Source organism: Euphorbia lathyris, chromosome 6, assembly GCF_963576675.1.
Source record: "Euphorbia lathyris chromosome 6, ddEupLath1.1, whole genome shotgun sequence".
In the NCBI taxonomy this organism is placed as follows: domain Eukaryota; kingdom Viridiplantae; phylum Streptophyta; class Magnoliopsida; order Malpighiales; family Euphorbiaceae; genus Euphorbia; species Euphorbia lathyris.
Genome location: NC_088915.1, coordinates 63302102 through 63314364, shown reverse-complemented (window position 1 = coordinate 63314364; position 12263 = coordinate 63302102). Strand labels below are relative to the sequence as shown.

Below are 12263 nucleotides of genomic sequence, written 5' to 3'. Positions count from 1 at the left end.
ATAGATTAATGTTACCTCATTGCATATATACATCCCATCGGCCCAAAGGGTATTGAAAAACTTTGGTTCAAGCAGGTACATATCTAAACCACCCAAACGTATTCCCTCAGTTGATTCAGGCCCGTTGAGCCACGCATCTAGCTCCTCTATCAAACATGCATCTACTCGGTGGCGCTGATCATCAACATTACAAATAACTGGTCTTTCCTCAAACCCGCCAATGTATTGGCCACCATATAAGGCTAATGGATCGGTGTACTGTAATGGATCGGTGAACGGTGAATTCAAATACTTGCTCATCTTAGGAACCCGTTTACCTTTTCCACATGCTCTCCCTCTAACTCTGCCTCCACCCCGGGTTGGAACTTTACCTCCTCGGGTTGGACCCTTATCTTCACCTTTCCCAGTCCCTCTACCCCTCATTGGACCTTTATCTTCTTTTATGGCAACCACCTAAAAAAGGAAAAACATGGTAATGAGCTTATCTCCTTGAAGCTTTCAGGTAATAGCCTGTCGCATTGGAGGTGAATGCGCTCCAATGCGACAAGCATTCAGGTAATAGCCTGTCGCATTGGAGGTGAATGCGCTCCAATACGACAAGCATTCAGGTAATAGCTTGTCGCATTCTATAACAAAATGCGACCCAGAGATACGATTTCATGTATAAATTCAACCAACTTCTACCTTTTGGACTTCTTGGACTTGCTGCAACTTTGGTGCAACCTCTTTTGGCACTTTATGGAAACCTCCCCTACTTGGGCAACTTCCTCAGGAACAGAATCATCAAGATGGACAACTTCATCGGGCGCAGAATCGTCTAATACGACAATAACACTCTGGACCTCCTCTCGATTTCCACCCCTATTAACCTCATCGCCCTCCTTTTGAACGTTTGCCTCCTTCTGAACATTTCCATCTTTACTTGACTCCTCCTGAACCATAACAGCTGTCTCTTGCTCCTTTCCATCTTTACTTGGCTCCTCTTGGACCATGCCTACCTCCTCCCAAACAATACTGGTCTCAGCCTCCTCATTCTCCCGATTAGTATTCGGTCGACCCATCGCCTTTAAGTCTTTTATATCCCCCTCAATCAATGATACTCGTTCCTCTAGGCTGCCCAACCTACTACCGACCTTGCTAAATTCCCCCTTGCACCACCTATGATGCCTATCAAGCACATCCATCAGAACTTTCTGAAGTTGATTTATCTCGGTCGTTTGTGACCGTGATGCAAGGATATATCTATCAACTTCATCATCCCCTTCCTCATCATCTTCAGCTCCCTCACCACCCTCTTCATCATCACCTCCCTCTTCAACATGTCCCTTCTCACCATCACCCTCCTCATCACCCCCCTCCTCCTCATCACCTTCCTTTTCCTCATCTTCAACCTTCTTCTTACCTTTCCCTATTTGGGCAAATATTGCATCTATATCAGCTTCCCGTCCTTCAACATTGTCCACCAAATACGTGTACCAATCGAACTCTTTCTCTTTATCCTCGACCACAAGACGTGCGTCTGGAGGATCAGCAACCTTACATTGCAAAAAAATAGCAATGTATTGGTAAACAAATACAAAATAAATGGAAACATACAAATCTCATTCCACTTACAGAAAACGTTTCTCTGACTGCTTTGTTTGAGGGGACTATTCTCTGGGTCCATCTCAGCAAACGTGGAAGTGGGTTGCCACTTCTCCTTGTGTAATATGCATGAGTCACATTCCACAACTCAAGAATCCAACTCTGCAAATAAGAGGTATCCCTTGATAAGAATTATAAACTTGTCGCACTCCATTTGAATGCGCTCGAATGCGACAAGGTTAGCAACCCAACCTTGTCGCATTCTATTTGAATGCGCTTAAATGCGACAAGTTTAGCAACCCAACCTTGTCGCATTTGAGCGCATTCAACACTAAATGCGACACAGATGTAACTTTGGTGATCGCATTCGGGCGCATTCATACACCAAACATATATACACAAATCATACATGGAATACGTGTGCAAATCCGATAAGTTGATATGGAACGCGTTTCCTATTTCCCGCTGCATTTGCCTCTAATTGCTTCAGTCTTTTGCTAATGGCCCAGTCCAAGAACCTATATGTATCCTCCCAAGCCAACATACCCCATGGAAACTCATTAAACAGTCTTGGATAATCTGCAAGATCCAAAACCCAATCCTTTGCATGCCTATCGTTAGCATTGTCCAGTATATTGCCATGCACAAAGTACAACATGGCAATCATCACAACATCTTGGTTAAATCTGTCATTCGTATCCTTCTTCTTCCATTCTATACTTTGCAAAACTTCCAAGAAGTTAATTGTCGTTATTGTCTCGTATTGCTTGAAGTACTTATTTCGCAACCTATGCGGCATCTCTAATTCAGACATTCTTTCCATGAATTCTCCCATGTTTACCCCAAACCTTAAACCACTTATCAGGCCAAACTCCCAATCTCCAAACCTCATATCAACTCCCCTCACCCTGAACCACATCTCCCTGTGTTTACTTTCTTTATGTTTAATCTCCCGCGATAGGACATGATGAACTATTCCAGAAGAGAAACCAGCAATCTTCATATCCAAATATTGACAAAAACATGTTTTTCTATACATTTCTAACTGCTTTTCACTCAAGTACTTCTTTATCATGACCCCAGAATCCACATTAAACCTCACTGTTACTTGAGCATCTGAAGCAACCGCCTTGGGATATTTGAAAATGGAACTATGTTTGCCCTTTTTGGCTTCCCTGGGATCATGCTGTAACAATTTTAAACATACACATATTAAATTCACTAACAAATCTGACATATTCTATGTATAATTCCTTGTCTCACTTACAATCTTGTCGCATTCGTTTGTGAATGCGCTCAAATGCGACAATGTTTAAGGGTGTAGCTTGTCGCATTTGAGCGTATTTAGGTAATAAATGCGATAGTTTAAGGTAATGACTCGTCGCATTTGAGCGCATTTAGGTAACAAATGCGACAGTGTTCACGTAATTGAATGTCGCATTTGAGCGCATTTAGGTAACAAATGCGACCATATTTACATACAGTTAAAATATGATCGCATTCGAGCGCATTTAATCTTCATTAATGGCAGAAACAACAGGGAAGAAGATGATGCATGCTTACCTTATGTTTCGTCTGTCCTTCCTCTTTGTTTGCCGCCGCCTTCCGTTTTCTCGCCATAACCTCCGCGCGCAGTAGATGAAAACGGGCCGCGAGGTAGGAGATGAAAATAAAAATGAAAATGCAGAGAAGAACGGCCCGGATTATATATAGTGATGAATTCAAAACGTAAAATGCAGTTGAAACACACTGAAACTGAAGAAGATGAACCACAATGAAGTTGAATGGGAAAGGTCAGGTGAGGAAGTCGAAGTGGAAGCAGCGGGAAGTAGGAAATGAACCTTCAAACACAGATAAGGGTAGTTTTGTCCAAAATGGGTTTAAATGTCTAATTTGGTAAAATGGAAGCAAGGTGGGTTAGATATGTAAATTAGGGTCCTTGATTGGGTTAGATTAGTAATTATCCCTTTCAAATATATAAGCGTTTGATATTCTATTGGGATAAGGATAATGATAAAGGTTGGAATAGGGATAAAGACAAATAGTTGGGATAAGGATAAAATATGATAGTCGAGAATTATTATTCAATGTTTGGTATGTAGGATAAGAATAGAGATAAAATAATACATTTTATTATTTTAACCTTATTTAAACTACATAACATTAATTTAAGGGATAAGATGAATTTTTTCATCCTATTAAAATCGCAAGAGTTTATCCAACCTCCTTATACCACCATCTCTTGGATATAGGATTTGAGGGATAAGAGGCTTATCCATTATATGTCTCACTTTTCTATCTTCCAAACAAACACGGGATAACTTATCTCGTGTTTTTTTTATCCCTATCTCACCTCCTATATTCCTTCTAATAAACACCCCATTAGAATATTTCTTTTCGCGCAAGGACAACTATAACCGGTTGGAAGACAGTTTAGGCTCCCATTCCAGAAGAACCTCTTATTCAAAATTTATTTTAATTAGAGTACAAAAATAACAATATTTATTTTCGATAAGTTGTTCTAAAAAATAATGTACTCATTTTTCGGTGAAAAGCCTGAAAAAACATTAAAATTTAGATGAAGAAGATGATATATTTTTTTTTTTTTTTTGATAATTTCTTGATAGTTAGGTTTAGTCTCAAGTAATTTTAAGTCAAGAACTATGTAAAAGAATTACTTTATTGCTCAAAAAATTAATAAAATTTGACATGAAATTAGTTAGAGGTGGGATTGGTATTAAATGAGTATATAGTCTGTATTAATTTTGGTTGGAAGATAATTTGATGTTTAAACAGAATTGGGAAAAGTTGAAGCAACTGAAAGCTATACCCATCATATCAAAATGTGGATATGTTAACTGAAAATCATATTATCTTTCCATGTAAGCAATAAAGAGAATAAAAAGTTCCATCCACCAAATTAAACTTTCCATAATTAGTTAGTTACACATATTGGCTTTACATTATCCAATCTCTACAAATTATGTTGCTTCTCCAAACACAAATCCTCTGTTGAATTCTATTCCAAGTAAGCTATATTGTTGACATAAGAAAATGGGATAATATGCAAACTTATCTTTAATGTTTTAATGTTTTTAAATAAGATTAAATTTATCTATATTTAGCGAAAAATTTGAACGAATTGGTTTGATATTTGTTTCACTATCATATCAGACCGTCCATACAATTTATCGATAAACTGAATTTGGAAATGTTCACAGAATATTTGTATCATTTTATATATTAGAAGTAGATCTGAAGTTACTAAAAAACACCAAGGTAAATTTAGATCTTATGCCTAAGAAAATTAATAATTTTATAGGATAAGTACAAAAAATAGCCGTATGATTATTGGGAAAGAGCGAATTAAGAGCATACATACAAAAATTGTACAATCTTAACCTTTAACATTAGCTAGATGGCGTAATTTTAGGATTCACTAACGGAAAAATCCATATAGTGTGATTTTTCGATTATGTCTGATCCACGTTGGCCCCACGTAAACTTCTCACGTGTCCATATGGCATTGCATGTAAGAAAGGCAAAGAAAGCCTACGGTGAATGCGTGGGAGAAGAGTTGTGAACGCCCAATCGGAGTTCGAACTCTCAAGCCACTTAATTGCTCGAGGAGAAGTCCAATGGCCCTCTTATAGTTATGACCGATATACCTCCAGGATGCTATCTTGCATTCGTTGGAATGACAGAGATCTAATCAACTTATTAAAAAGAAGGTTGTTGTCCCACCCAAAAGTTAGACCACCACCACAAATGCAATCTTGCATTAGTTTGTGCATCTTTACTGTGTGGAGTAAGATAACCTCTATATTATCTCATCCGACTCTCCTATTTAACTTGCAATTTTCAACTTATGTAACTGATGGGAAAAACGTAAAAATTTGGGTGTCATATATATATATATATATATATATATATATATATATATATATAAAACATAAACACACATTAAATGTACAAATACAAATAATCATATATAATAAAAAATACGTTATGATCCATATATATGACTCAACTTTCTTAAATTTTCTGGAACATAAATAATTTTTTGGAATATAGAAAATTTTTAAACATCCAATAAATTAAAATTAAATATTTTGTTTCTCAAAAGCAATTAAAAAATTTTGCAAAACGGGAGTCAGGAAAATTTCTTCGAAAAATAACGTCGGTGGGGGGGGGGGTCCACATGCCAACATGTGCCTCCTACGCGCTCAGGGCATGGGATGTGCACGGATTTTCCCAACGCTTAGACGCATGTCATTGTCCGCCTATGGATGTGCGATACGTGTCTGGTCTACTATGGAGCCCATGCATTCTACGCACCATCATTCGAGCCTTTGTTGGCTTGATGGTTTTATCTGATCTAAGGTCTTTGGGGTCTCTAATCATGGTAAAGTGGTCTGTTTATCGAGATGACGAGCAGAAACAGATGTTTACGCACAATGCATCATCCGTCAAGATTGAAATGGTTTGATATAAATCTGATTATTCCTAAATATTCATAAACAATCTATTTCAACAGTTTCAGTCTTTGTACGTGTTTTAAATAGGAAGAAAACGCATCCAAAAAAAATTATTTTTTCTAAAAATAAAATAAAAAACATTTATGCTAATTTTATAAAATACAACCCAACCCGGCCCGGCCCGGCCCAATTAATATCTTTGTATTTTTTAAAAAATTCAAATTAAACTAAAAAAATTATACTATAAATATAAATAATAAAATACAATAAACTAAATTTTACAGGATTATTTCAATAAAAATCAATTAGCTTAATCCTAAATAAAAAAAAATACTTTTTTGATAGTAATAAATAAAATAGTAACGAAAATATGTACATGTTCACCAATTCTAAAAAAATATATGGTTTGAAAATTTTTATGTTGAAGAAATTTAAAATTTTTATTTATGGAATATAAAGTTTATTAAACTAAAATTATTATTAAAATTTCGGGCCGGGCTGGGCCTGGGTTTTGAGACAAATACCAAGCCCAACCTACTCCATATGCGGGCTTGGATCGGGCCGGACCTATTACGAAACATATACGTCCAAGCCCATTCTTTAAAGAGCGGGCTTGGACGGGCTGGGCGGACCAATGGGCTTTTGAACAGGTCTAATTTTATTTTAATCAAAAGGAATTTATTTCTTCGTATAATGGATCAAAAATCACAGATTACAAAAATATTTGGTTCAGATGCCAATGGAGGATTTATATAAACATATTTAATCACAAGTATAATGGATCTGGTTTATCGGGTTACTTCTCCATTGATGTGATTGAACAGTGGAAGATACGATCACCACGGTCGTGTATTACCAGTGACGTTCAACTACGTCGATGAACGGAAGAAAAAACGATTGATCTCCAAGCTAGATGCATCGAACATAGAGAGAGGAAGGGGGGAGGGTTTGACACAGTGAGAGGGAGAATGAGGGTAGGGTAGGGTAATTTCATAATCACTCATGATAAGTTGTTAAGCTTATCCTTATATATAAGTGGTAATTAAGATGAAACTTTAATCATTCCTTATAAGGATCCAGCCCAGTCCACTAACAACGAATACTAAGGATCTAACCCACTCTTTATAAAAGTAGAAATTTATGATTGCACAAAACAAACTAAACATGATAATTTAATGATAAATACATTACATCAATTTTTAAATTTTGTTAATAAAAAAAGATAATGAAATCATTATTACGTTCCTTGACATTACACATTTTTAGTAATATTATAACCATTGTTTAATGTCATGGGTTACTCCACTCCACTCATCTCTATCAACATATTCATTTTAATATCTCATATCAAATAATATGAAATTTACCACTTTTACATTAAAAAAAAAAGAATAGAAATGACATTATATAAAATAATAATGTCTACATATTAATTTGTATGATCATAAATATTTAAAGTATATTATTATTATTTATAATAAATATATCTCATGACTGAACACAAAAATGTATCGTATCAACTAAAAAATTACTCATTAACGGTTTAATAAATAATATTTTCTTATACTGCTTTTGTTATCCTTATAAGTTTACAAGTTACAGCCTAGTTTGAAAATGGGCTATTATAAGTAAGCTATTGGGCTAATGGGCCGATCTACATTTCAAAACGACATCGTTTCTGTCACTTCTAGGGCTTTTGCATTTTAAAATGCATTTTTCTTGAATAACTGTCTGAAGCCGAGAGTGTCGAACTGGATAAGGCCAGTTTTGCAGCCATAGCTTTGGCAGGATAACGAACAAGTTTCGCTGGGAAACAGAGAACATTAAAAATGGCAGCTTCATTCTCCATCATATCATCTTCACCACCACCATGGATATCCACTCGAAGCGTACAGACTTCTTGCAACCCGTCAGCTTCTTTGTCTCTCTCGACTGGTTATAGATCAAGAAGCAATTTCTCAATGAATGTCACCACCAATTCTACTTCTCGCTCTGGACTTCTCCATTGCTCTTTTCTCTCTTCGTCTTCTCTCTCATTTCCTTCTTCCTTCTCAGGTAATCTAAATTTACCTTCAATTTTGCTTCGGATATCGTCTTTTTGGTTAATTTCTATTCTGCCTGGGTACTGTAATCTGTTGATTTTAGAGTGAGGATTCTCTAAATTTAAGTTGAAATTTATGGAATTTTTCTGATGGAATCCAAAATTGGACAATTATTGTTTATGCCAATACAGCTGCAATTAATTTTGGTTTCTTAAAAAACAGTAGGTTTTTAGAAGCAATTTATGATAGGTAAGAGCTTATAAAGTTCTAGATGGTATAGTTTAATGTGTTTGTATGGTCCTGTGCCTAATTTAGCAATGTGTATTACTTTTATAGAAGCTTTTGGGTGAATAGCTACTCTTTTGTTTACTTGAATCTGATTTAATCCTTTCTTTTCAGGTTTATCATTGGGATTGGATTTGAATTCTAACATGGGGATGAGGAAAGAAAGAGGTTCTGGCCTAGTTGTGAGAGCTGGGAAGGCAGCTCTTTGTCAAACCAGAAGGAACAGGTCTAGGAAGTCTCTAGCCAGGACTCATGGCTTTCGTCGACGGATGAGAACCACCAGCGGAAGGGCAATCTTGAAACGTCGACGTGCCAAGGGACGGAAAGTCCTTTGCCCCAAGTCCAACCCAAATTCAGGAAAACGTGCTTGATTGTCTCCTAATTTTATGTAGTAAGGTTCATGCCATGGCATTTTTCTTTTATGCTTCGTACCAATTGTTTTTGCTGACTTGATAACTCGCAAGCTCGTATTCAATGAGATGTTTCTGATTTTTCTATTTCTCACTGCAGCATACTGATAATTTTTGAAGTTTCAAAGTGATTTACAAAGAAAAGTAGCATGTATTTCATTTCCAAACTAAGCAGTATCTTCATATGCATACATATAAACAGAAACAGTCTAACACAAGCATGTTAATTTAACATAAATATAGACATTAAACCACTGGGACGGTTGGATAGGAAGGTTGCATTGCAATTCCGCAGAGGCCTTCCTCGGCAGAAACGTCTCTTTCCATTCTAATATATCCATTCTCGCCCCAAGTGGTTCCCCAAGAGTTCTTTACTAGCCAGTATTTTGTTCCATCGTCGCTTGTTCCGTAACCAACTACGGTAACCCCATGGTCTAAGCTGGTTCCACACTCTCCTGTGAAAACCCCACTCTCATAGTGTTGGAAGTCGGATTCGCCAGCATCAATAGCAACAGAGATTGGTTGGTTTGCTACTGCCTTGAGTAGTGCACCCTCGTTGTTGGCAGGCACATCTTCGTAGCCAACGATTGTGGCAGCTGCCTTTGTTGCACTGCAAGTTCCATCTACTCCCTTGTAAGGGTAGTTTGCTTCAGTTGCAAGGCCATTGTTTTGAATAATGAATTCAAACGCATCATCCATAAGTCCACCTTCGCATCCTTGGTCGATCCCGCTCGTATCACAATCAACTAGTTCTTGTTCTGAAAGAGAGATCAACTTCCCAGTTGAGAGTTTTGTGATCCCCTCCATTGCAGCTACAGCAGAAAATGCCCAACAACATCCTGCATTTCGTATCATATGTTTCAGTTAGTATATCACTGAAGATTACCATATCATATTTTTTATGAGAAGTTAAAGAATGTGACTTACCGCATTGGCCTTGGTCTTTAACCGGGGTAACAACACCTTGAGTCCTCCAGTCCACGCTAGTTGGGACAGCGGTAACATTTTCATACATGAACGATTTTGTTGCAGATGAAGTTGGATTATGAGTAGGCATCCTGTAGCCGTTATAGATTGCACGGAATTCCTCAACAGTAAGATCTGTAAATTGATTGGTGCCTAGCTTGTAAGACTTAATCCCAGCTTTGTTGGAAGAGTGAATGAAGTGAAGATTGTCCTTGAATATCTGAAAGCGCATCTCTTTCTCAGCGCTGTCTCTGTAGACTTTTCCGTATTGAGCCATCCACATAGCATGCCTCTCCTCCATGGAATTGGGAGCTTCATGTAATGACCGTGAGTAGCCTCGGAAAGACCACATGCCCACGAGTACAATCACCACAAAGACCATATTGTTCAGAAGAAATGCAGCCATTTTAGAGAGTGATGAAACTTGTTATTTGGATGAGATAGGAAATTGTTGATTTGTTATATGGAGTTGTTGAAAGAATGGATGCATTTATAGGAAAAGGGTGAAGATTGAATCTGAAATTGCATTCTCAGGATGAGCAGATTCCTTCGTGAATCAGGCAACAAAGACAGGTGAAATTTGATCCGTGGAAGCTGCGTCCTTTGAGTAGTTTTGTATTGTTGTGGGCAGCAATTTTGTTTTGTTATGGCATAATCAAAGGTTGAATTAGTTATTCTTAGTCAAACGAGGCTATGCTGGTCATGCTGAATGATTTAAGAACAAATAGTGTTGCAGGAAAGATTATTACAGAAATGCAATCAGTCTCTTGATAGTATAATTGGTTTTACTTCAAATCTAAGAAGCTAAGTTGCACGGAAACTCTTCTTTACTAGCGTTTCCGCGTTTCGTGTCCGTTTCCATTTGTTTTCCATTTCTATTACCGTTTCCTAGCTATTTTTTTTAGAAATAACGTTTTCCGATATGTATCCGTTTCGTTTCCCGTTTCCGTGCAACATAGCTAGAAAGCACTGAACTTCTAGGACGTTTTCTAGGAGTACGAGTATCGGACACTTCGACACTATGAGAATACGTACCTGACATTCCAAAATAAGTGTCTTCTCTCTTTTTTTTCTTTTTTTTTAACGGGGACACTTCGGAGACACAAATTATATGTTAATTAAGTAGAATACAGAAGTATTTTTTTTTTTAATAATTTTACAGAAAAGAGGAGTTGAAATATACAAAAATAAAATAAAACCCTGATAAAAAAAAATCAAAATCCAATGAAAAAAGAGAGTATATTAGCCTATACATTTGGTAGTTTAAATAGTTTGACGTATTAAATGTTTATTTTTTATGAATTAATGAGTTATCAGGGAGCGTTTGGTTCACAATGGGTAAGGGAAAATGAATCAAGAAAGGGAAACTAAAGGAAAGAAAAGGAATAAGCATTCATACAATGCAATTCCACCCCATTCCCTTTGTGGATGTTTGGTTCATATAGGGAATCAAAACTATTTTTTTTAACTTCATATATAATAAAAAAAAATTCAACTCTTTTACTATAGTTTTCATAAAACGTGAAATAACTTCATATATAATCCCAAACAATCTAAAACGTCACTCACTTGCTACCTTTATTGATAATAATATAAAGTTCATAAAAGTTAAAATTAATCAAAGAAAATGCATAAATATTATATTTAAAAAGAAAATAATTATTTTAAAATAATTAAAAATAAATATTAAAACTGAATAATATGATAAAAGAAAAAAATTTGGTCAAAATTATTTTTTAGGGTAAAAAGATAAAAATAAATAATTATAAGGATCAAAAGTGAAATTAATCTAGTGATAAAAAAAAATATAAGGATTAAACAAAAATAAAAAAAGTAAAATTTAGTCAGAAAAAAAAACATTTTTGAGTAAAAAATTAAAAATATATAACAAAAATGGAATTAATCCAAAGATAAAAAAGTGTAAAAATAAAAAAAATATAGAGACCAAAATAAAAATAAAAAAATAAAATAGAGAGTAAAGTAGAATTTTATAAGGAGTGTAGGTTAGAAAGAGAGGGGAAAAGGAATAGAAAACCTTAGAGAGAAGTGGGGAATGGATTAGAAGAGTTAGGGGTAAACCCAAAACTAAAAAAATGGAAAGAGAAACATTGAATTAGCAAAACAAACACCAACAAAGGAAATGAAGCATTCCATTTCCCTTACCCTTTCTTGAAACCCCCAAACCAAACGTCCCCTTATATGTGTTATTTATGATTTCTAGTACTAATGAATGTTATTTATGATATATATATTTGATGTGTCTTCAACGTACATGTGTCTCATATTTCTTAAAAATATTTTTTACCGCACGGTACTCGTATTGTACATGTACTCGTACCTTTAGTCGTTCGTTCTTAGTTCGTGGATCATTATCTCCTTTTTCGAAGTGCCTTGGTATAGTTGATTTGTGATCAGTAATATGCAATCTTAGTTCTTTCTTCCGTTGCAATCAAATAAACAGTTTATGCACTACAATAGGTAACTCAAGAACATGTTAT

At 35.8% G+C, this 12263-nt stretch overlaps 2 protein-coding genes across 2 annotated transcripts; one reads left to right on the top strand and one right to left on the bottom strand.

Moving 5' to 3' along the window:
- The first annotated feature begins 7792 nt into the window (after positions 1-7792).
- LOC136233437 (large ribosomal subunit protein bL34c) lies at positions 7793-8886 on the top strand. Its single transcript, XM_066023090.1, has 2 exons — positions 7793-8117; positions 8504-8886. Exons 1-2 carry the CDS (start codon positions 7892-7894, stop codon positions 8758-8760), a joined length of 483 nt encoding a protein of 160 aa, XP_065879162.1. The 5' UTR covers positions 7793-7891; the 3' UTR covers positions 8761-8886.
- Positions 8887-9008: 122 nt separating this feature from the next.
- Positions 9009-10207, bottom strand: LOC136233435 (senescence-specific cysteine protease SAG39-like). The gene is made up of 2 exons (XM_066023089.1): positions 9727-10207; positions 9009-9638 (listed from the first exon to the last, which is right to left on the bottom strand). The coding sequence occupies exons 1-2, from the start codon at positions 10169-10171 to the stop codon at positions 9046-9048; spliced, it is 1038 nt and encodes a 345-aa protein (XP_065879161.1). The 5' UTR covers positions 10172-10207; the 3' UTR covers positions 9009-9045.
- Positions 10208-12263: the final 2056 nt, after the last annotated feature.

Bases quoted from the DNA above. Each gene is read 5' to 3' on its own strand.
- LOC136233437 (XM_066023090.1), top strand. From the start codon at position 7,892: ATGGCAGCTTCATTCTCCATCATATCATCTTCACCACCACCATGGATA. The intron at 8,118-8,503 runs GTAATCTAAATT...CTTTCTTTTCAG, and splicing joins ATTTCCTTCTTCCTTCTCAG to GTTTATCATTGGGATTGGAT.
- LOC136233435 (XM_066023089.1), bottom strand. From the start codon at position 10,171: ATGGCTGCATTTCTTCTGAACAATATGGTCTTTGTGGTGATTGTACTC. The intron at 9,639-9,726 runs GTAAGTCACATT...TACGAAATGCAG, and splicing joins TAAAGACCAAGGCCAATGCG to GATGTTGTTGGGCATTTTCT.